The 23872-nt window shown below is 43.2% G+C and overlaps 1 protein-coding gene across 3 annotated transcripts in view; it reads left to right on the top strand.

Moving 5' to 3' along the window:
• MDGA2 (MAM domain containing glycosylphosphatidylinositol anchor 2) overlaps positions 1–23872 on the top strand; it is a 340493-nt gene that overhangs the window by 296516 nt on the left and 20105 nt on the right. For all 3 annotated transcript variants that reach the window (XM_051621624.1, XM_051621626.1, XM_051621627.1), the window contains 2 exons: positions 14789–14966; positions 22412–22432. In XM_051621624.1, the coding sequence (XP_051477584.1) occupies positions 14789–14966; positions 22412–22432 (199 nt within the window). The remainder of the gene's footprint in view (positions 1–14788; positions 14967–22411; positions 22433–23872) is intronic.

A 23872-nucleotide genomic window follows, 5' to 3' on the forward strand; every position in this document is an offset into this window, starting at 1 on the left:
CAGGAATGTCCTGAAGCTACTGCCTGTGATTTCTGAACCCAGAATATTGGTCAGACCTGACAGGGAACAGAGGTGCAGCAGGCAAGGAGGGTCCCACCAGTGAACTAATCAAGGAGAAAGATGCTATTATGTATAGAAGAAAATGGAGTAGAGCTTGGAGTAGACTGTATGAACTCCCCAGCTTAAACACTCTGCAGATATTTAAGAGATGTATAGATGGTTTAAGCATTGGAATTGGTAGCATTAGGTTAATGATATGTACAGTTTGGTTGTGGTTGGACTTGATCTTAAAGGTCTTTTCCAACCTGAATGACCCTGATTCACAGCAAGCTCTGCCCAGCCCCTCCTGGGATACTTTGCATTTTTGTATTATTATCTTTCTCTTCAGAATATTTGTCTGTGTATATTTGTACACTGCAGGAGTCAGAGATCTCTACTGTCATGTCTTCTTGACTTTTACCAACAACATCAAAATACTAATTCTCTAAAGAACAAATCCAGTCTGGGGAGGAGCTCTCGTGTGAGAAGCAGTGATGTTGGCACAACCTGAGGCTTTCGTTGCACATGTCCCTTCAGTGAAAGAAAATACAGACTTATCTCCTCTCAGGAGCACATGTTCTCACCCAACATGGACAAAAATTGTCTAGCAGGAGGTGTCTGCCCATGCAGGGCCTTGGAACTGGATGATTGTGAAGGTCCCTTCCAACTAAAAGCAGTCTGTAGTTCTATGGTTCTGTGAAAATCAAGTCCTGTGCTGTAGCCTCAGCCTGGGCATGGTGGTCACCCTCAGCTTGCATTTATTGGGTCTCAGCAGAAGAACTGCCAGGGTGAGCTGATCACTGCTGCAAACACAGAGCATCAGTCAAACTTTAGGAGAGATGCAGGAGAATACTGAGTGAACTGAGGAGCAATTTAGTGAGAGAAATCACTTGAGATGGGGGAATTTGTTTTAGTAAACAAGTTAGTTGCTTTACAACTACATTTAAACCCAGGTGGTAAGGCTGAGGCTCCTCTTCGTGGGTAGGATGTGTGCTTTCATGACTCCTTTTCCACCCTGTTGCTGTGGAGCTCTCCAATGAATGCAAACAGCAGGTGCCAGGGTTTTGATGCTGAGCAGATCCAGGTTGATTACCTAGAAATATTTTTCATTACCCTGCCTTATTCTTTATATAAATTCCTCTAATGCAAGACTGTTGGGGAAAAAAAAAAGCAAACCACTAACAACAAAACAAACAAACAAAAAAACCCACAACAAAACCACACAAACACAAAAACAACCAAAACTAATCTGTAAATGACAGCAATAGTTTTCTTGTTAGTGTTGATTTCGTATGGTGTCAAACAATTGTTAAGAAAAATTAAAGGATTTGCCAAAATGAAAACTAACAGAGAAACAGAGCAATGAAGCTTAGAAAATTGAAGATGTATATAAAAATTATGGCATATGTCTTTAGCAAATGCATGACAATTAAGAGTTGTGTGGCTGATGTGCTGTGTGGCTTTTAGTCATGGTAAAATATAGCAGGAATAAATATTTGAAAAGGCCTTTCTGTATTACAGAAATTTAATTCTGATGAAAGATGCATCCCCTTTAGTGAAGATAGTTTCAGAGCACTACTCCTGACACCATCAAGTGTCCTAAAATTAAATAATTCTGGAATAGAGCTGCTTGAACCACTGAACAAGTGTTGCTCAGTAAGTGAGTGTCACCTCTTTCCCTGTGACTGTTCCATACATGTGCTTGTGTTGTCTTTGCTCTCCCACCTTCAAGACCTGTTCTAAAGACAGTGTGGGTAGGTTACATCCATGCCTTATTTCATGGGGAGTGAACTTATTTTCACAGCATTGCTCTGAGATAATTTTATGGACCTGAAACATAGAGAAAGGTCAGAACTACTCACTGCTAGTAGGGCTTGCTTTGGGAAAGGGGCTTTGCCTCTGTGTCTATGAAGTTTCACCCTTAGGGGTGCTTCACCTGAAATCTGGACAGCCCATGTTACTGGTAGAAGATGCTGTCAACCTCAGGCTGGACTTTTTTTGTGCAGTATCCCCCCTTCCCACCCTCCTGTGACATCTCTCCACCCCATAGGTTCTGCATCTCCAGGGCAGGTTATCTGCAAATTCAGCCCTGGGGACGGGGGGCAGGAGAGCATTGGCAGCTCTGGGTGGAATCGTTAAAGGGCATGGCAAAAGAGCTGAGACTCCAAGGGAGGCAATGGTCTTCTCCCACCTCAAACAAGAGCAATACTACACAGTGAAAGAAGTTGAGTTAGTGGTTTTTCTCTTGGCCAAGTATTGAGTATTCGCTGTATTTATGGTCTTTGGTAACAAATGGAAGAGCCCTTGTGTGGGAAAGAAAGCTGTCGTGTCTCTTGGCATCTCTGGGATGAACAATTCTGGCAACCTGTAAAGTGAATGTTTATCTTCTGAGCTTCCTGAGCTGTTTCTAAGGCCATTCAGGTTGAGTAAGTATCTGCACGTCTAGACAGTGCATGAACTGAAACTATTAAATGTGTTTGAGGTCTGGCTGGGCTTTCCCCAGAGCTGTTCATGAGCCCATTTACAACCTGAGCTCTGCAGGTCTTCAGATGTAAAAAAAAAATAATAATAATACCATGAGATTAATTGCCTAATTACCGATGATCAAAGCTGCAGCTTCACCAACATCACTCCCTGTGAGCAGCCTTAATGACTCCGTAAGGCACAGCAGGTGCAGGACAGGCCCTGGCACTGGGAACTCTGCACACCAGGCTGCTGCTCCCTGGGATGCTCCTTGGCTCCTGCCTCCAGGTTTTTCTCAAAACCAGCTCCTGCCTTTGTGTCTTACCTTGGTATCAATCCTCGACTGTTCAAGGCCAGGTTGGATGGGGCTTGGAGCAACCTGATCTAGTGGGAAGTGTCCCTGCCCATGGCAGGAGGTTGGAACTGGATGATCTTGAAGGTCCCTTCCAACCCAAACCAGTCTGGAATTCTATGATTCTGTAATAGATTAGGAATCCCAGGTGGCTGCCAAACACTTGGGTATTTTTTCCTGGGCATAATCTCTCTGTGTCTCACCATAAATTCTGTCCTTACTGAAAGAGATACATAGAATTTAGGGGGGAAAAAAAGGAAAAAAAAAATAATGTAAAAAACCCCATCCTTTTGCAAAAAAAATAATTGCCAAACTACATCTGTTTCTGTTCCACAGTCATGTATTGTCTCCAGTTATCCAGCTGAGGCCAGGAAGGATTTCTTTGTTTTCAAAAGCCCTCTGCAAATTTTAGTTGCAGTTTGGAGAGAAGAGATGGTAAATGAGAATTACCCTTTTTTTAAAAAAATAACAAAATTATGTTAGCAATTCTTTAAACACACATTTTGCTTTGTCTTTGTTAAGGGATGTTTGTAGCTAAATCAGAACATACTAGCCAGTGTAAAAGCTTTCTAAGTAAAAGTGAAAGCTTTTGCCAAATAACGTACATTACAAAAATAATTAATTGTTGGGATGAGAGTGATTTGTCTCTAAAGACAACTGCTTCATCCATTCTTTTGCTGTTAGATAATACTTTATTCTCTGAACTATACATATGTTTAAATTGAATACAGACCATACTGCCTTTCAATAGGCAAATGAGCTTCTTACTGCAGTGCATCTGTGGTTTTGAGCTGATCCAAAACATCACATTTACATTTTGAGAACTTTGTTAAGCATCTAGTGGCTATTTCCCTCCCCTTCATGCAGCAGATGTCTTCAGCATTTAAGAAATGGTTTGTTGAAGCATTCATATCTGACAGTTGAGCTGTAATTTGTTGGCAAAAATTCATTCTTACTTGAAAAGTTAAGCAAGATCAGTATGTTCATTTGCCTGAGCAATGCACTTTGGCATCATGCACTTGTCTTGTTGCATTATTATTCGTTGGTCTATTTATGCAGAGGCTCATGTAGGTTGCTTAAAATGCAGCCTTGTTTTTCCAGTTCATTTACCAAGACAACCTCACTTGTTCACAGAATTGACTGAGCAGCAAAGCTCCAGCCTGCAGTGCTTTAAAGGGGCTGGGCTTGTCATCTGGATTGCAGCTACAGTCATTAATTTGTCACTAGATCATTATTTTGTATGAAAAAAAGATGGTCATTGTAGAAACCACAGGAAGATGAGTAAGGTCAGGAGTGATGGGAGTGCTCAGTCAGTCATTCCAGATCCATCTGGAACAGGCTGTGGGGCGTTCACTGAGTTGCCACCACTGAAATGCAAAATGTGCCTTGACAGAGATGGTTCCTTCATCGGGGAAATGTACTTGTTGGTGTAAGCGTGAAGTGTTTAATTTAAACTCAGGAACTGGATCTTGATGCCACTTTGATAACTTTATCTCTCGTTACCCTGACAAAAACCAACGCTTTGCCTAGTGCAGCTAAACCTGCTGCTCCAGACCTGCTCCCCCTGCCCTCTGGTCTGGAGTGGGACAGTCAGCACCAACCTGTTTCCCAGTCAGCAATCCTTGAGTGTTATAAGTCACTGAGAAGCAAGGAGAAAACTCTCCCTGGAAAGTAGCCTTAATGTCAGTAAAAAACTCACCTGCCTTTTGTGAATGTCTAACAAAGCAGGGATCAAAAATGGACAATCCCCGATGGCAAATGTCTGGCAGCAGAGGAGCAGGAGGACCTGCCTGCTGGGGCTGGGAGCAGCACAGCAGACTTGAGCGAATTCAGCTGGGATCCAGCAAGTTTTAGAGTCTTAAAAATGGTTCCTCTTGGTTTATATGACATTTTAGCCTTGCTTTAAGCAGGAAATAAAACGCTGTTGATTTGGATGCAGTGTCGTCACAGTCAGGTTGTGACTGACCTGCGTCCACGCTCTAGAGGAGTGCATGTTGTGACCTTCAGTAGGAACAAAACCATGTACCACCTGCTTCCAGTCCAGGGGTGCTCTGAAGTTTCCATTAAAATGCAAGCAGAGAGGATGCATCTCCAGTGGGCCAAGCCAAACATTGGCCTGGTTGAACCTAACAGAGTTAGGACTTTTTGGGTGGTGGTAGAGGTGAAGATACTCACTGTGCTGTGGGGAGATCAGGGCCACATAATACAGCCCCAAATGCATGTTTATTACCAAGTTCCACAAGAAGAAATAATAATTACTTTTTAAAATGTTTTTGAACTTGTTGTCTTAGTAGTGTTTATTCAAACTGTGGATAACTTTGTTTCAAGAAGAGTTCCAAAATAATCCAACAAGCAGTAGCTCAGACAGACAGTTGATATTAAAGATAAACAAGATAATCAGAAGACATTAGCTTTTTGTGCTGCCTGGGTGAGCTTTGATCCTGGAGAAGAGGAAGGAAGAGGGTAGAAGCACTGGAGGTGCTGGGGCAGGGTCTGGGGTCAAGCAGCTGCCAATCCTGAAGTGTTGGTGGGGACCAGGATCAGTGTGAGGTGCAGGCTCTTATCTCTGAGATCCTTTTGAGAGCAGAGTTGGCTGGTAGGTACCAGAGTTCATCTGCCACTAGTGGCAGACTGGTATTCACTTTTCTGGTTTAAAGCATGGAGTGAGGAGGCATTAAAAATAAGCACCAATAAAAAATGACATGTGTGACACCATCAGAACACCTGGTTTGTGTTGCAGGGAAACTCAGGAGACATCCTCCTGCCTGGAGCTTTTGTGGGAAGAGCAGTGCAGAGCACACAGAGTTTCCATTTCTCAGGGTCACCTGCACACAGCCTTTCATTTGTACCTATCCTGCTTAACACTCAAATTGAAGGATGAGGAGAAGCTTGTGTGTCTTTCATCATGGTGATTGTGTAGATTTGGTCACTCTGTATTTGCTTCTGAAGGTGCTGAGGTCTGCCAAGATGTTGTTTGCACATAAGGAACATTTTTCTGCCTCATTAGGAGCTCTCTGAAAATATTCTGACATTAAAGTATTTCAGCTTTGGATTTGGATATGGAGTTAAGTGACCCAGATTCTTCCAAGTTTTTTGTATTTCAAAGCATCCTTGTACATGTCCCCTGGTCAACCCTTGGAGATGGCCAACCCTGCCGTAGTTGCTTTCATTAACTGTTCAATGATGAAGTGGAGTTCAGTCATGGAGGGAGCCTGAAGCTCACTAAATGAATTGGCACAGCATCAAGACAGGGACAAGGTAACTTCAGCATTTTGTGCTAGAAGGCCACAAACCCTGCATGTTGACTTGCCTTGACATTTTCGTGTATGTTTTCAAAGTGCACTCAGAAGTGATCCCAAGCATCACTCATAGCGTTTCTACACTCCAGAAGTTTACCTGCCCAGAACAAACCCATTTCTGGACCTTACATTCAAGCTCTTGCTCCACTGAGCACACGCTCAGTCGTGACTGGGTGGCTGTGGATGTTCTTGTGGATGTTCTTGTGCTTTTCCATCCCAGCTCCCAAGTGGTGGCAGCAGCGGCTCCACCTGCAGCTCCCAGCGCAGGTCCCAGTGCAGCTCCGTGCCAGCAGCCTGCCACTGCTCAGGACAGGTCTGGTGCCATCTGAACACGACCTGGAGGTGTTTCCATTCCATAATTTGTTTTTTTTCACCAAAGATAGATAGGGGTAGGTTTTTATAAATGGTAACAGTTAATGAATCCCAAGTGGCACAGACATTCAGGCAGCGATGAGCGAGTGTTTCCAGCTCTCTGCTATTTACTGTTAGCAGGATGAAAAGAAATTAAACATGAGACTTTCCTGGAGCAGACACGAAGGGTCTGCAGCTCTGGTCTCCACGGTGGCTGCTCTGCTTCTCAGCAGGTAACAGCCATGTTCCCTGTGCTGCCAGCAGCAGCGCAGCCACGGTGACCTAGAAAACGAATGACTCCGCTTTAAAGAAGTAATAAAAAGTCAACTGGTACCTGTAAACCAGACAGTAACTTGTTCAAGCTTGTTATTTGGAAGATTAAAATTCCTGCCTTTCCTTTATTTTCAGTCTACAGATGCCTGTGGTCCCAGTCAGTTGATAATGGGAAAGTCTCTTCAAAGAGCCCGGAGCAGGTCACTTCTCTGTGTGCTTCCTCTGGTTTCTTGTATTTGTAACTCTTGTTTGCATCCAGCAGTGCCCAGGGGCAGCTGCATTCAGATACACATGGTGTGCTCATGAGGGGGGATCCTGGGCAGGTTGCATGGGCAGTGGCTGCAGAATGGAGTACAGAATTTTCCATCCGTGCCGTAGTGCAGTTCTCACACCTGTCCTTGAACAGGGGGGTGTCACATTTCCCACTAAGGAAAAAGTGAACAGGGATAAACTCTATTGCCTTTCTGATTAAAGACAGTCAAACCTTTCATAAATCCAGAGTTTCCTTTCTATCTCTGCCTGTAAGGTGTTTAAAAGCAAGCTTCCAGTTATGAAATCTCCTAAATTGCAATTGGAAAATGGACCAAAGTGTCCTAATTCATACCTTAAAATCTGTTTTTGTTGTCATTCATTTGCATGGAAAAACAGAAGGCAGTATATTTTATCATCAAGTTGCCAAGTTTTTAGCAGATATTTGCGCTGTGTTTTGATTTTGCTGCGATAAAAATGACCTCTCTCTTTCCCTGGGTTACCATTTTCCACTCTGCCTCCAACACTTCAGATGTAATACATAAGTAAAGTGGCATGAACTGTTGGGTCATCTTGCTTCCAGCTTTTGAATACCAGCTTTCCTGAAGTTGTTCTCATCTTCCTTCTTCAAATATCAGGCCATAAATTTAGATCCTGGACAGATGTTTCCGACATCTGAATCACTCAGCTCTCAATTCATAGCCCATAAAAACTGTGTCTATAACATTCTGCATCTTTAGACTCCAAGTTCCTAATTGCTAAAGACTCAGAGACATTTAGTTCCTTAAAAAAGGAAAAAAAAAAGATATATATATTTTTTAATACTTCTGTGCATACTGAATGCAACCAATTACACAATGTGGGAAGCTCAAAACGAGTAAAATGAATGATGGGAGCAAAGACTGAATGATCGTTCATGTCATCCTGCAAGGAGGAAGTCATTGACATGCCAGGGATTGTTCGGATGGATTACAAGTTTGTTAATTGAAAAAGATTGTGGCCACTGTTAAATGTGCTTTAGATACTTGTTTTTCCAGGCAGAAAAGAGAGAAGGAAGAGGTTTATTATGTCGTTGCCATTTCCATGTGCCTCAGCCCCTGGTGAGGGGAGGCTGAGCCCTGGGGGCTGGTGACAGTACCCGGCAGCACAGGCAGGTACTGCCCAGCAGAAGGTTGACCACTTGCTCCTCCAGCAGACATCTCCAGCCCCACCACTGTGTCCAGCCTCACCCAGTGCACTTGGGCTCAGAGTATGCCCCTGGCTCCAGCAAGCAAACCTCTCAGCAGGCTCATCCTGGGCTAGGTTTGACCTTCTGATCACTGCTTCCTCAAGGGCAGCTGATGTCTGTGTTGAGAGGAGAGCAGGGAGCTCAGCACATGAGCTGACCTTCAGTGTGAGGTTTTGGCAGTTCCACTGATTGCATGTGAAAATGATTTAAAAAAAAAGACACCATCAAGAGCAGTACTGCATGATCACAGAATCATGGGATCATTTTGGAAGGAAAAGACCTTTAAGATCATTGAGTCCAACCATCAACCCAACTCTACTGAGTCCTGTGCTAAGCCACGTCCCTCAGCACCACATCTAAACAGCTTTTAAGCATCTCCAGGGATGGTGATTCAACCAGCTACCTGGGCAGCCTGTGCCAGTGTTTAATTATCCTTCCAGGAAATAAAAGTTTTTTAGAAGAATCTAAACCTCCCCTGGTGCAACTTGAGGCCATTTCCTCTCATCCTAACACTCATTACCTGGGAGAAGAGACCAAAGGCAGAACATGGTTTGCACCTGGCCTTGGTTTTGCCTGGAGTACTGATATTTGTCACTGTGAGTCATGTCAGGGTTGTAACTCTCCTTTAAAATGAAGATGACATGGGAGCCACCCACCTGATAAGGTTTATGTTCAGAACCAGATGGCTCTGATTATATTGCTGGGCAAAACTGTTGAAGAAGACCAGCCACTGAATTTCCTCAGCAGAACCAAAACAAACACTAAACAGGAGTTTTCCTTCTGCCATGGGCAGATAAAACAAGTATTTGCCCCTGAACTGCACAGTGCTAGTTTAGATATATAACTGCTGGAGAAAACTCTTCTTTTATTAAGGAAAATCAATTGTTGCTGTTGTTATAAAATGTAAAGAAATGACTTCAGAGACTGCCAGATGAGTTTTACAGCAGTAGCAGTGGATTCATTTGCATTGCATTCAGTTGTCGTTAATTAAAGAGACGCTTGTCTGACTTCTTGAGTCAATGAAGAAATTTGTGGTCAAAATCAATAGGCCAAGTACAATGGACTAAGGATGTGTTTATTTTTTATAAACATAACTGTGCATATAGGCAATCGATATTTAATCATCCCATAGGATTAACTTCTCAAGAAATCTGTATGTTCAAGTCTTTTAGAGAATATAGTGTTTCTCAGCAACAGGCACTGAATAAATACCTTTCGTTGACAGCGTGGAGGAGAAGGTTCCAGCCTGCTGCAGCAAAACCCTGCCAGGCTTTCCCAGTCCCCTTTCTCTGATGTCATGGAAATACATTTTGCTTTTCTGGTAGCTTTAGGGAACAAAGGTTTCTAAATATTCAAAGGTAACCAAGAAAAAAGGAGTCAGTGTGAAGCCTTCGGTGCTCTGGATTGACTGAATGTGGGCATGCTCTGCTAAGTTAGTTAAAGGTTAGCACATGATAATGTTAATAAATGCTCCAGGAACAGATGTGATTTTTCCTCAGTGCTTTACCAAACCATTGGAAAACTGTTTTTTCAGCTTGGTCAAAGGAAATATCCCAAAAGGTTTTGTATCCTTATTTTTGTAAGGTAAATAGTGTCGATGATAAAGAGTTTTTCTCCTTCAAAAATTCCTTTTTAAGCAAATCCTGATTCTTATTAATTTTAAAGCTCTGGACACATGAATTGCCATGCAGGCACATGTTTTATGATTTGGTTTGCTTGTGTATTCTCACCTTAAAGCATCACTCTTGCCTTCTTAATATAAAAAGGCACAGCCTGAATGCTAGGGAGAGGCTGTACAGGTGACTTCAAGGAAGGAGGTGATGTGGGTTTGGCTCCTTCCTGTCCAAGGGAGCTGGAGGAGATGTCCAGGTCTCTGGAGGTGGACAGGCAGTGCTGCAGGAGCAAGGGCTGAGGGCTGGGTGGTTCTTGGTGCTTTCATGCCAAGCAGCAAAAGCCAAGAGCTTTGGGTTCCTCCTCCACGGGCTCTGGCTATGCAGAACATTCCCAGTTTTGTGCTAGGAGTTTGAACTGCTCTAAGGTGTGGTGGGAATCTAAATTCTCATTTTGGGGTGTCTTGGGCATCTCAGTGTTGGTGTGATGTGCCTCAGCATCATGCAGATCTTTAAAAATGTTGTGCTAGAAACCCCTTGCTCCTCCAGCAGGTGTCATGGCTCCCCAACTCCATAGAGGTCCAGCCTTCATTTTTTCCTGTGTCCCATCAAGTCAAGGAGCTCAAGGCTTCACTTATTTCCAACAGACTCAATATTTGTCAGCCAAGGTGCTGTTTCACACCAGGGTTGGGAAGCAACAGTGATGCCTCCTTGCAGGCATTTCACTCCCAGCCTGACCATTTGTTTTATTTTCCTAATGGAAGGAGCATGTTGAAAATCTATTGAGGCAAAACTGTGTGGGTGCTGATTTCCTTTATTTATTTGTTGAACAGCTGAGCTGGGAAATCAGACACAGGGACATCTTGTGTCAAGCCTAGTGGCAGAGTTGAGATGTTTGGGGTAGTTTTTTTTCTGGTTTCCACGGCAAAAATCAGAATTGGAACAGAGCTAGTGTTGATTACAAAGCCAAAAGAAGTGTGCTGCTTCATATGGAGAAATACCAGTGTCCAGAACTGGCTTAGGGTGCCTAGTACTGAACTGAAAACTCAAATTATTTCGCTTTCAGAAGGAATAAAATAATGGAGCTTCTTTATTGCTTTTGTTTGGGTGGTTGTAGAAAGGGGTGATATTCCAAAGCAGCAATGGAGTTTGAGAGAAATTCATTACTCGTTTAGGCAGTTGTACATGTTAAACATGAAGTATTAATTATCAACAATATTTGCTGGAGTCTCTGTGTCCATATTCCCTTATCCCAAGACCAGGTGCAGTAGGAAATATTTTTACAGTAGAGCACCATAAGGAATCAGAAATACCTGTGAGCAAAGGCTGGATAACTTCCAACAGCTGCCAGCAAGTCTGTATTGGCTCACACACCTGGCAGCACCGGTTTGTTAATACAGGGCTCACAAATGTAATTGGCAAACAACATGTTGGCATAAAACATGTGGCTTGAAAGCACTCATGATGTCTGTTTAAAAGAGAAATAATTAATTTGTTCATGTTGAAACTTATTTCATTTTCTCCAGAATTTTACGTTTCTCTGGTTCTTGGTTTTTGGGCAAGGGACAGACACAATCATGAAATGGTGTTTGGTGATGTACCACTCCTTTGGGGGCACAGTCAGTTGTTTAATGGTTTTCCTTGCAACTTCATTGTTTGATTTAAAAAAATAAAAATAAAATCATAGAAATTGCAATCCACTGCAAAGAACAAACAACAATAATGACAGTGGAAGCAAAATAATTTTGTTTTAGAAGGAACAGCTGCCTTCATGAGGTCTGCAGAGCAGTCTCAGTTCCAGTATATAAGCTTCATGTAACTTTCAGGGGGAGCTGTTCAGGCAAAATTTTAAAAAATAATAAATATATAGACCTTAGGTTTCCATTTGTGGGCTAAATGATTTGCGTACAAATTTGTTCCTCATTTCTGAATTCTGTAATTGGCTGCTTATTATTTTCATTTACCTATTTCAGATAAAAGACTCAGTCTCTATTATAAAGCTTTAGAGAAACTGTGCCATGATCTGCACTAGTGACTTGTAACCCCTGTCTGTACAGATATGGTGAGTTCAGCTGCCATCACAGTTTGATATGGTCAAAAAATACTGGGTAGAATGGAGTTTCTCAGGAATTTCTTTGGTTTGGGTTTGTTTGGGGTTTTATTTTCTCTGTGGGAGCAGGGGCATGTGAGCACAGGAGCTTCTCTTTGAGAAAAACATTCTCATTTACCTTGGCCATTTTTGCATTTTTCCAGATGTACTTGAAGGACATTCTAAAAAAGCCACTTTGAGTTTGGAAAATGCAAAAGATGTTCCTGCTCATTGCAGGGGGTTTGGATGAGGTGACATTTAAAGGTCCTTTCCAACCCAAACCAGAAATAGTTGCACATTTAAAATATAGGATTATTTCATCTGACTGGTGAGGTAACTCTGTAAATGTTCAGACGTTCACAAAGGCTTGTTCCAGTGGGTCCCCTCAGAGCAGCAGCTTTGCTCTGGAAGCACATTCTGGTCTGCCTGTGCTTGGCATGGAGAGCATCCCTCCAACAGGCCCAGCAAGGCAAATTCCCTGTGCACTGCTTGAAAGTACACTTGAAATCTTATGGGAACCATCCTTGCTGTCTGCTCTGCAGCCCCTCTCATCACTTGGCTCTCAAGGACGATGCTCTGCTCAAGACTGGGAGGGCTGCCTGGCAGGTTCATGGTGCCCTGTGCATTATCCAATGTATATGAGGGGTCCCAGTGCCCCTTCTCTTTGCTTCTGCAATGTTTTGAGCAACCTGTGAGCATTTTGTGCAGAATTTAATGGCTGCTTTACCTGGTGCTGCATGAGCAGCAGAGCCCTGTCCTTGCACTCTCACACACGTTTCCCCAGGCAGCACTGTCTGTCTGCAGTGTTTCATGGAATTATGGATCATTCAGGTTGGAAAAGACCTGTAAGATCATCGAGTCCATCCTTTAACCTAACTCTGCTAACCTAGCTCTACCAGCCCACTGCTAACCCCTGTCCCTAAGCACCAGATCTAAATCATCTTGAAACACAATCAGGGATGGGGATACAACCACTTCCCTGGGCAGCTCATTCCAGTGCTTACTAACCCTTTCTGTAAATAAGTTTTTTCCTAATATCCAGCCTAAACCTCCCCTGACATAGCTTGAAGCCATTTCCTCCTGTCCTCTCCTCACTGTAAAACACACACTGACAGGGGTGGCAGCAAAGCAAAGCTGATGTCTCGAGCTGTTCCATCATCCCAACTTCCTTAAGAATTCCTTTTGCCTTTTTTACCTCTCGGTCTGTTTTAAGTAATGAGCAGGAGGCTGTACAGGGATTACATACTTCATCAATAAAATATTGACATCCCTGTCCCACTGCTGTGAGTGTAAAGCTTGGAGGCAGTTAATCTTGCTGCAAATGTAGTTTATTTGGATGAAATCTGGTAGATTTAGTACTGGATTTCAGTGTATGTTTTTACTGCCTCAGCAAATGAAAATTTTTGGAATAAAAGGCTTTCTGTCCTTAACTCTGCATTGGTGGATGCGTGATAGGTGAGAACTTTGGTGCACTGGGAGGTGTGGGAGGCTTAGTGGGACATCTCATTTTAGCATCACTGGGCTCGTACAGTTGTCTTGGGATGTGTGGTAAATATTTAATGATTTTTCCTTTGTTTTCTGCAGATAGAGCCTGTAACAAGGCAGAGTATCTGCGAGTCACACTGCACTCTCAAGTCATTCTGCTGCCCAAAATAAACCTGATTTCTGCTCATCTATAAACTAGTTAAAGTCATTTTAGACACAATGTGGCACTTTTTTCTTGTGATACCTTCCTCTTAATTAGATTTTTTTTTCCTTTTCATTTCTTGGTAAGGCATATAAAGAAAAGAATTTATGGATTTTTATGTTGAAAACACTGTGTAGGCTATAAAGCACAAAAATCTATGTTCTGCTTTTTTTTTTGCCTTTTTTTTTTTTTTTAATAAAACAGCCTCTTGTTTGCTCCTATTGACTTTCATTGTTATCTGAAATCCATCCATCTTGGAGACTACAAGGATTGCTGCTAATTATGCAGCAAGGCCGTTAGTGGCCAGGCTGCTCCTTTCTCACTGCTCAACAAAAGTGGGTAAGTGCTTAGAAATCAAAGAGCATATCAGTCCTTCAGAATGCTCCTGTTGGCTCCCAGCAATGTCCCAAGTGACAGATGTGACACCTCATTGCCTCTAACCAGGCTGGAGCACCCAGCTCAAGGAGCCCCAGCTGCCCCAGCCTGATGAGCATGGTGGCAGAAAACACATCTGGCCAATATTATTCTAAAATCATGGAGGGCATTGGGCACGAGGAGACAATGAAGCTGGTCAGGTTTGGAGGGACAGAACAGCAAATCCAGCCCCAGGAAGATGATTGAATGGACTGAAATGAACAGCTTTTGATTTTTTATTTTTTTTTAAGGAAGAAAAAAGTTGCTTAACATTCTAAAAAGTGGGTTTGAGACATAGGGGCAGGTTTGCAAAGGGATGTGGGCTCCTAAAGATGGAATAATTCCGTGAGATTTTGAAAAATGTGGCAGAATCTGCTTGGATGCTTGGGGGCTTAGACCCCATCCCCAGCTGGCTCCTTCATCCCTTGCTGTGGTCTCTGCCTGGTGAGCCTCAGGAAAGCTTCCCAAGTGGATAAACTCAGCACTTTGCCTGCAGGCAACAAATTCCCACCTCTGTCAGGCTGCCCGAGGTTGGGTGTGGAGCTGGTGAGGCCGAGGACTGGCAGGGGTAGCCTCATGGGTTTGCAATTGGTTTGGAATGGATTTTCCAATGTTGGAAGGTTGAAGGAAGCACCTGGGGTAGCCCAGGTCTGCGTGTGCTCCTCGTCATGTCTAAGGTGAAGACAACCTCTATCCCAAAAGCTCTGACATTTCCATCCTTCTTTTGATTTTAGGCTGGACAGCAGCGCTGGTGGGAGCAGGAGATTACAGTGAATGGAAATATTCAAAGGGGAGAATTAATTACCTACAACCTGACTGAGCTGATCAAGCCAGAAGCCTATGAAGTCCGTCTGACACCCATCACCAGATTTGGGGAGGGGGACTCAACTATTCGGGTCATCAAGTATAGTGGTAAGAAGATCCTCACGTACAAGGAAACGTGCTGTGATACATCCCAAACAGCCAAAATGCAAAATCATCTCGAAATGCTGTGGGGAAAAAAAGGGGGAAACTTAATGTTAGCTTGATGAAATAGCTCATTTCAAGAGGTTGTTCTTGCTTCGAAGGGCGATGAATTTTGAGGAGAAAAGTCTACAAAACAAGTAATATTTGTGCCAAAACAGTGTTTTGATGTCATCAAAATACTTTCTTTCCCCCCCAGAATGAGCACTTTTAAAGAAATTTTTGTTTGAATGTGATTTTTTTTTTTTTTAAGTGACCATTTCTAGTCCTATGCAAGTGGAAAAGGGCATTTATATATTTTCCTCAAAAGGTCATGCCGAGACAAAGATTTGTCCACTTTAATCTCACCAGAAAAAGACAGTATTTTTACATCCTTCCATTCAGTCTCCCAGCTTTAGCAGACATTAATTCCTGGAGCTCTGAAAATTCCCTCAAAATACCTCAAAATATTTAATGAGTAACTGAATCACCTGGTTTTTGTTTTTCCTCTGAAGAAATGGCCATGAATGGGCAAGAGGCACCTCAGAGAGCAGGCAGCTCTACCAGAGATCCTGCTGTGTGTTTGCCTTGGGAACCTGCTGTGCTGGCCAGAAAGGTTTTATAATGGAAAAAGGGAAATTGGAGCTGGGAAAGAGATTTCTAAACATGGAATCATCAAAGTAGGGGTTTATCATCTGGATACAGAGTTCTCAGCAGGGCCTGAAGCGATAGGACAAGGGGTGATGATTTTAAACTGAAAGAGGGGAGATTTAGACTAGATAAGGAAGAAATTCTTTAATGCTGAGGCTAGTGAAACCCTGGCCCAGGTTGCCCAGAGAGGTAGGAGATGCCCCATCCCTATGAAACATTCAAGACCAGGTTGGACAGGGCTCTGAGGAACCTGGTCTGGTTGAAGACGTCCCTGCTCACTGCAGGGGGGTTGGACTAGATGGCCTTGAAAAGTCCTTTCCCACCCAAACCATTCTGTGATTCTATCGTGAGGAACCTGCTCATTTCACAGGACAAAAGCCACGTGGCCCAACTGAAGTCACAACTAGCCACATAGGTCCCAGTTGCTGCAGGGGCTGGATCAACAGTAGTTAGGGCTATAGAAATAGCTACAAGAGCCCAAAGCAGAGAAAGACATGCAAGAGAAGCAAAAACAACCTACAGATCAAGATTTACATACAGAAATCATTATAAAATAATTTAAAATAGTGATCAAACCCCAAAAAAATTTAATGGCTTCTGCATCACTTGTGCAGTTCTCTCTGATCAGTTATTGGCACAGCCCTACTCATTGTCATCATAAATAATTTTTATCCCTGTATTAATATCAAGGAAAAAAGTTACCTTAAGCAATCTTGAACACTCATTCTAAGGAAGCCAGATGCAGGTTTCTCTAAGTGCCAGATGTGATGGTGATGGATGAATCGTAAGTTTCACCTGATTCAGGAAAGTGTTTGCTAAGTCTAGCTTCCCAAAGCTCATGAGAACAAAATATCAATTAAAGAGAGTTGGTGGAAGTGTTGAAGGGCAGGTTGGATGGGGCTTGGAGCAACCTGGGCTGGTGGGAGGTGTCCCTGCCCGTGGAAGGGGACAAGGTGAACTTACAGGTCCCTTCCAACCCAAAACATTCTACGGTTCTATGAAATTTCTCCAGTGTCTTAAATATTGGTCAGTGTTCCTGTAAAGAGAAAAAAACAGCATTTAGGTCACTCAATCACTACTGCTCTATTTTGGTGGTGGTTGCACCCTGGCAAGTCTTGGGAAGTTGATTGAGGTCTCAGCTATGGCTCACAACTGTGCTGAGTTTGAGGTTTTAATGTGATTTACATTTCTAGCCCCTGGCTGGCAGGAAGAACATCCCCATGCAGCATAAAAGGCTTATTTTGTCTGCTGCACATTATCCTGCTGGAATCTGCCATCAGTGCAGATGGGAATAGCATCCCATTCCGTGCTGATGAGGTGCCAATGCACCATCCAGCTGCCCAGGAGAGAGGAAACTGTTGCCTCCTGCCCCAGATGCAGAGCTGCCTTTGGAGCACTGCTCAGTGCTATGGCTCTGGTGCTGACAAATTCACAGCTTCAGAAATCATGAGCCAGATGCTAATCAGGAAAAAAACCCTAAAGTGACTTGCTTTGAAGAGGGATCCCAGAACCGCTGAGCCTTCGTGTGCTTAAAATGTGCATCTTTATCTCAGCATTCATCCAGTGACTGTAGTGTCAGCAAACTTTTACCAGGGTAATTTTAAGGATGTTTTAGCTTCAGCTATAAAATGATGGTATCACATAGGTTGTTATAGTGCAAATCTGATACTTACAATCCGAAATGCTGGAGACTTACAAAAGCAGTTCCTGGGCTGGTGGGATGCAGAGCAGCAGGTCTGCATCTGTGGAGGAAATAATCATCAACATTACCCAGCAAATAAAAGACAACATGCAAAAGTTTCTTAAAAGGAGAATTAAGGGTTGGGGTTTCTTTACATTTCTCTCCCATTACATTTTTTAAAACTGTGAAACCTCGGACAGGAAAAGAGGAAAAGACTTAAATTTTCATATTTTCAGTGGAGCTTTTGTGTGTGTGTGCCTGTGTTTCTGTGTGTTCAGATTTGATCTGTAGCCCAGAAGCTCACTGGCCTCTAGCAGTGTCAGCCCTTATCCTCCCACAACTCTAGGAATACTCTTTTCAGAGGACCAGGACCCAGGACCATGTCCATTCAGGTCATGAGTATCTCCAGTGATGGAGCAACCTGCTTGGTTCAAACACCCTTAGAGTAAAAAAAGCTCTTTCTTAGGTTTAGAAGGCACAATATATTTATATTGGTGAGGGTTCCCACTGCAAACATTTTTCCCTTTACTTTTTACACTTAGAGCAGGCTAGAAAGGTTTCACTCCATTTTAAAGAAATACAGCCAGTGTGAAAAGCAGATCAGACACCTTGCAGAGTTGCTAAAAATGGTAGCAAGGTCTTTTGCCTTTAAGAAACACATCAACTTTTACAGCTGAGCTTTATTTTTGTGCAGCTAGAGGACAGACAGGCCATGAACTACCTCGATTTTACTTAGACATCTTAAGCTTGTCTTTTCCAGCAGCATCTGGGGTAGGTACTGCACAGAACCCATTTCTCTAGAGTAGTTAGGAAGTGTGTAAAGATCAACAAGAAATTTCTGGTGTATTGGTTGTGTTTGCTGGCTAACTAAGGGGGAGAAGGTTTCTCCAGATTTCTTCCAGGGGATGAATCACCCTCTGGACATGCCCCTATCTCTGCAGTGACTTTAGAGACACTCCAATGACACTCTTAAATGAAGTGTCTAACTTTTAGATGGCTGAAATTAAGCCACATTAATCCTGCCTGTGAAGTGATTTTGCTTGGGTTACACTCCCTGTATGTGATGCAGAGCACATCACCTTTAAATTAAGACCCATGACTGGACAGTAACCTGCTAGTATATAAAAAGAACACCTTCCAATAGGTTAGCCTGCTGGTAGCCATCTGAAAGTCCAAAATCTGTGATTCTAGGAACATGAGGAGACTATTAGAGCAGGAACACCTCAGTAATGAGCTCTTTACCGTGTACTCTGCCATCCCAAATGGGAGCTATAAATACAAAATACAAATTCCACAGTATCCAGTCCCATAAATCAAAAACTTACCCATGGTGCAAGCATTTCATAGGGAAACCCCTCACCTGCCATGAATTATTTTCTCCTCTGGGAGAAAAGAACAAATCATCCCAGCAGGAGTGACATTGATAATTACAGCTAAACATCACTTGACAAATTCTTTGGTAGATACACACATTACTCTGCTAGTGATCACAGTCTGCTGAGTAAATACACACAGGGCAATTTAAGTAGCACTAATGAATGTTTTGTAGGCTAATACAAACCAGGTATGTCCCCCAGTAACAGCAGGTAGGTCTCATAGTAACCCTTGCAATATTATCTCCATCACTTTGTGTAAATCTGTGTCAGCCTGTTTGGTACAAACTGGCTGTCAAGTCCTCCAACCACTCCAAGGAAAACTTCAGCCCCTGCTGTTTCAGATATGCACTTAAGCTGAAATATTTTTTAAGTTAACCAGTGACTAAAAAAAGCAAGTTTAGCTCTTTTCTGGGGGGGAAAAAAAAAAACAACAAACAAACAACAAACCAACAAAAACCCAAACCCCAATGTTACAGCTCTTGGTACACAGAGTCAGTGGCAGACAGACCGTGGTGGCCAGTTGCTTTGTAGCCTAGCTTGTGTGTTTTCATATGATGTTCAGACACTCCCCAGATTCTGTATGGAAGAAGAGCATATCATTTTGGTTCTAATTTATTACTACTACTGCTACTATCTTTCTAGCTCGAGAAAAAGAAAACGGGCACCATATAGGGCATAACTGGTAGGATTTGTACATTTGCACAGATATACATATCCAGTATTATCCAGTGTTATAAATAGGAAGTTAGATTAATTGCTATTATGGGAGAAAGAAAGTCTTGTCTTTGTAGCTCAGCAATATTTGCAGTGAAGATTCCTTGCCCTGTGCTAACCAGGTGCTTAGAGATATGGACTCTTGATTAAAGGTTTTAGGTGCCAGTTGTCATTACCACAAGTAACCAGTTTCCAAACACAGCAGCTGCACCTCTAGCATCCTTCTGGTTTATGCTTTTCATGGTTAAGAAAGCTCAGTTTGCAGCTCTTTTTTAGAGGGACAGGAGGTTGCAGTCTCTGAAGGCCACCTCATTGGTAAGCTGAGCAAGTGTCTGTGTTGGGGCAGATCTGTGGGAAGTTCAGCTGTCTTTGTATAAATGCAGATACACCCCACAGAAAGGCAAGCATGGAAGAAAACCATTCAGCCCATGCTCTTCTGCTGTGACCTGCACAAACACAGACCACCGAAAAATAAAATCAACAAACTGAAATTCCAGCAGGTTTTATTCTCTGCTTACTGGAGGAAAGGCAGGAAGACTAAGGGACCATCCATCTTGGCTCCAAACAAGCTCAAACGATTTGCGACACTTTGTTCTCCTCCCGAGATTCTCCACCAGCAAAACCTTCCTCTCAGCAGTAGCTAGGGTCAGCTGAGCATAGCAGTGATCTCTTTCTGAGATGCACAGATTTTCCAGATGTTTCAAAGTCAGCCTCGGAGATTTCCTCCCTCAGTCCTCCATTAATTCCCTTTTATGGCTAATTTAACCAGCTACCTGTGAGCCGGGCAGGCAGCCCCTACAGCCCCGCAGGGTCTTACGGCAGCCTGCTGGGGTCTTAAAAGACTGAGCTTTCTGGGGTTTTTTGTTTGGTTGTGGTGCCTTTTTTTCCTAGTTTCTAATACTAGATAAGTCCAGCCTACCTACCTCCTTTAATCTGTTTTTCAGCTTTTGCCAATCAGGCAAAAAAAGGCTTCAAAAGAGAAGCCTGTTTTGCTCTGCCGTGAACAATCTGAGTTGCGTGGCTCAAGGTTACGTGCTGATGGGAGTTTCCATGAATGCCCCTGTGTTTATGTACAAATCAAATTTAATTCCCAGCAATTGCAGGTAATTCCAAGTTCAATCACTCGAGGATTTCACAAAATGAATGTTTCTTGGAGAAGGAAAGGTAATTTTTTTTGTAAAAGCTATGAATTTATCTAATATATAGTGATGACTAAGTTTCTTCAGAAGGTTGCACTGGGGCAAATCACAGTTCATTCCTTTCAGAGAGTAAAAATAAAATGGCAGAGTTGCTAATTTAGAGCTTATTTGAAAACTTTGGATTCAGTCTAGAACTGGGAAAACTCATGGTTGGGGTCACAACCCCATATCTGTAACCATGGCCTGAGAAGGGCAGCAGAAAACATGGAGCACCACTCCTTCTGGTGTCTGGCATTACCAGATCTACCTGTTTCGTGGAGATAAAAGTTTATGTCAAATTTTCTGTTAATAACCTCCAATTCCAACTGTGAGCTCAGCATCCTTCTGTCTCTCTCATGCATAAGGGCTTACAGCAGAACTTCTTCCTAAGTCATCCATCCTCAAATGTACCCATCTGCAAACAGGGAGCACAGAACTCCAGACTCATTTCTCATTCAAGCCCAATTTCCAGTTTCTAGCAGTGCACAAGTTACCCTGGACCTAACCTTGGATACCTGGTCCCATCAGTAAGGTACCTATAGGCACTGTTGAGGTTTGGGTTTTATCCTGGTTTAGCCTATTAAGGTGTTAAGTAGATTAACTTCAATAATAAAGAATTCCAGGTGTAGAGGTTTTTGTAATTGTGCCAAGGGTCTGTGAAATAAGAGTGCCCAGTTATCAGTTTCCCCAAAGATTCCCAGTATCCAACAGTCCTGCCATGTCATGCAGGGCATTGCACAGACCCAGAGAAGAACAAACAGAAAGAACATTTTTCAGCAAAGTTGTCTCAAGGCTTCCCTGCTATGTTGGCTAAATCCTTTTTGATGCCTGGCAAGGTGAGGGGTTGGCATGGGCTGTTCATGCCATGGGGTGGGGAGCAGGCAGAGGTGGGATGCAGGACGAAGGGAATTGCTGCACTGCTGCTTCTCTGTCTTGGGCAGCACAGCCCCAGGAGAGCTGCATCGAGAACCAGCCATGCTGGGGCATCCCTGTCCACTCAATGAATGTGGCCTCTCCAGCAGGGGTGTGCTGGCAGCTTTTTAGGACAGCAGACTTCACCTTCCTTGGTCATTGTCTTACATTTCTTTGAAGTATATCCTCCTTAGCAGAGGACTGGTGTCTTTTCATGACTCATGTCTTTTCATAGTTGTGTCTCTTGGTCCAACGAGATTAAATCTCTTCTCACAATCTTGCTGTGTTGATGTTTTCTCCTATTTAAAAGGAAAACTGCCATTTCTAAGAAGAATGCAACTGCTGTGTGTTTCTTAAGCCTCATGTATACATGGACATCTTAAATTGAAGAACAGCACTATTCATTGAGTAGAAGGGTGATTCACTACTTTAAGTATTCTTGAACAGTGCTAAAATTAAGCTGTAAGTGATGAGCAAGGTCTGAAGCACAACTGCTTTGGATGAATTCTTCCCTTCTGCAGTTCTTGCTGGATTCCTGTACAAAGGCACTGCCCTGGAGCTCTGCTGTGCAGCTGCCCCCACCCTTTCAATATCTGCACCAACAATCTAGGTTTGATTCTTAATTACAGCATCTTGTTGTCCAGGCTGCAGGTACTGGTGATGGAGCACAGACATCCTGGATGGGACAGGTGCTGGTTCCTCACTGAAACCATTGCCTTTGGGTTGCCAGGGGGCCACAGAGTTTGCTCAAAAAGGAAGTTACTTGTTTTTCTGGCTGTTTCAGTTTAGGAGCCATGATCCCGATCTAGAGGGGGAGGGAACAGTGGGAAATTTAGGATAATTCTAATATTGATGAATAGAATTTCTTCTTTATGCTAATTTTATTTTTGCTCTGTCTTCCAGCTCCAGTAAATCCACATCTACGTAAGTATTGCTTTAACTTTGTAGCTTTTATGTGTATGAAGAACTGTCCTTGCATCTGTTCTCCCTCACAGTTAAAAAGTCAATGATAAATATTTCACTTCCACTGACAGCCCAAGGATTGCAGGGACAGCCTTAGTTTTGTGTGCAAGCTGGGCTGAAGGTGTCATTGCTCTTGTTCTGCCAAGGTGCTAACGTGAGAGGGAGGGAGGAAGGGAGGAAGGGAGGAAGGGAGGAAGGGAGGAAGGGAGGAAGGGAGGAAGGAAGGAAGGAAGGAAGGAAGGAAGGAAGGAAGGAAGGAAGGAAGGAAGGAAGGAAGGAAGGAAGGAAGGAAGGAAGGAAGGAAGGAAGGAAGGAAGGAAGGAAGGAAGGCAGGCTTATGGCTCCAGCTCCTTTTTCACTTCCCCTAACAGTTGATCTCAAGGAAAATACAAATGTTCTAAAACTAACCTCTATCTGTGGGCATTGCAGCTCAGAATGTAAGGGTGAGGCCATGGTTTAGTCATGGGAGTACCTGAAAACTCAAATGGTGTGTAGGAAGTCTGCACCTCAGCAGCTACAGTAAAACCATTTCCCCCCTATAAGAACTGCATTTGCAGTCTTTGAGTTATTTTGCTGCTTACAAGCATATTCAGGACCTCATCTGCAGCTTTAAAACAAAAAGAAGGCTGTTTGTTCCTGCAGTGCAGGCAGGAATCATGGACCTCATGCACACAGAGACATGTGGAGACCTAAAGTGTAACTGGGGGGTGAAAGGTTTTAGACAAATTCACAGAGCAGCTTTACAGGTAGGGTTGAAAATGGGAACTCTGCCTATGGGTTTGCTAATGTGCTGGTGCTCAAGCATGGTGCAGAGGGGAAAGGACTTCCCTCACAGTTTGGGCACCAAAACCCCACAATCATTGCAGAGTGGAGACTGGGCTGGAGCTTTCCCTGCCCCAGAAAAACCACCCTGTTTCTCACAGTCCCCACATCTTGCTCCTTCATTATTTTCCTCCGTGCTACAGCAAATGCATGTTTTGCTGTCACAAGAAGATACTCTGCTATTACCCTTGCTTTTAATCACATGTGAAAAGCATCCCAGTGCAGGGGCTGGGAAGGGGTGGGGGTTCCCACCCAGCAGAGCAGCACCCGGCTGGGCAGCAGCTTCTGTCTCCATCTCTCACACACCAGCAAAGCCCATCTGTAAATGTTAAACTTATTAGCAGAAGATCTTGTGCAATGCATTAATAATGAACCTGGGGTTAGATCAAAGCTCACAGGAGCTGAAGGAACCACTCCCATTGACTGAAATGAGCAGCAGATGAGACCCTTGCTAATTAATATATTAAATATCTAATCTATGATGTTAAAAAGCCCCACATTGCAATCCCAAGTGCTTCATACTGTAGTCCTCTATGTTTTTAAGATCTGAAGATGTCTCATTTTCAAAATATCTATCTC

The sequence above is a fragment of the Apus apus genome, chromosome 5 (genome assembly GCF_020740795.1).
Source record: "Apus apus isolate bApuApu2 chromosome 5, bApuApu2.pri.cur, whole genome shotgun sequence".
Classification (NCBI taxonomy): Eukaryota; Metazoa; Chordata; class Aves; order Apodiformes; family Apodidae; genus Apus; species Apus apus.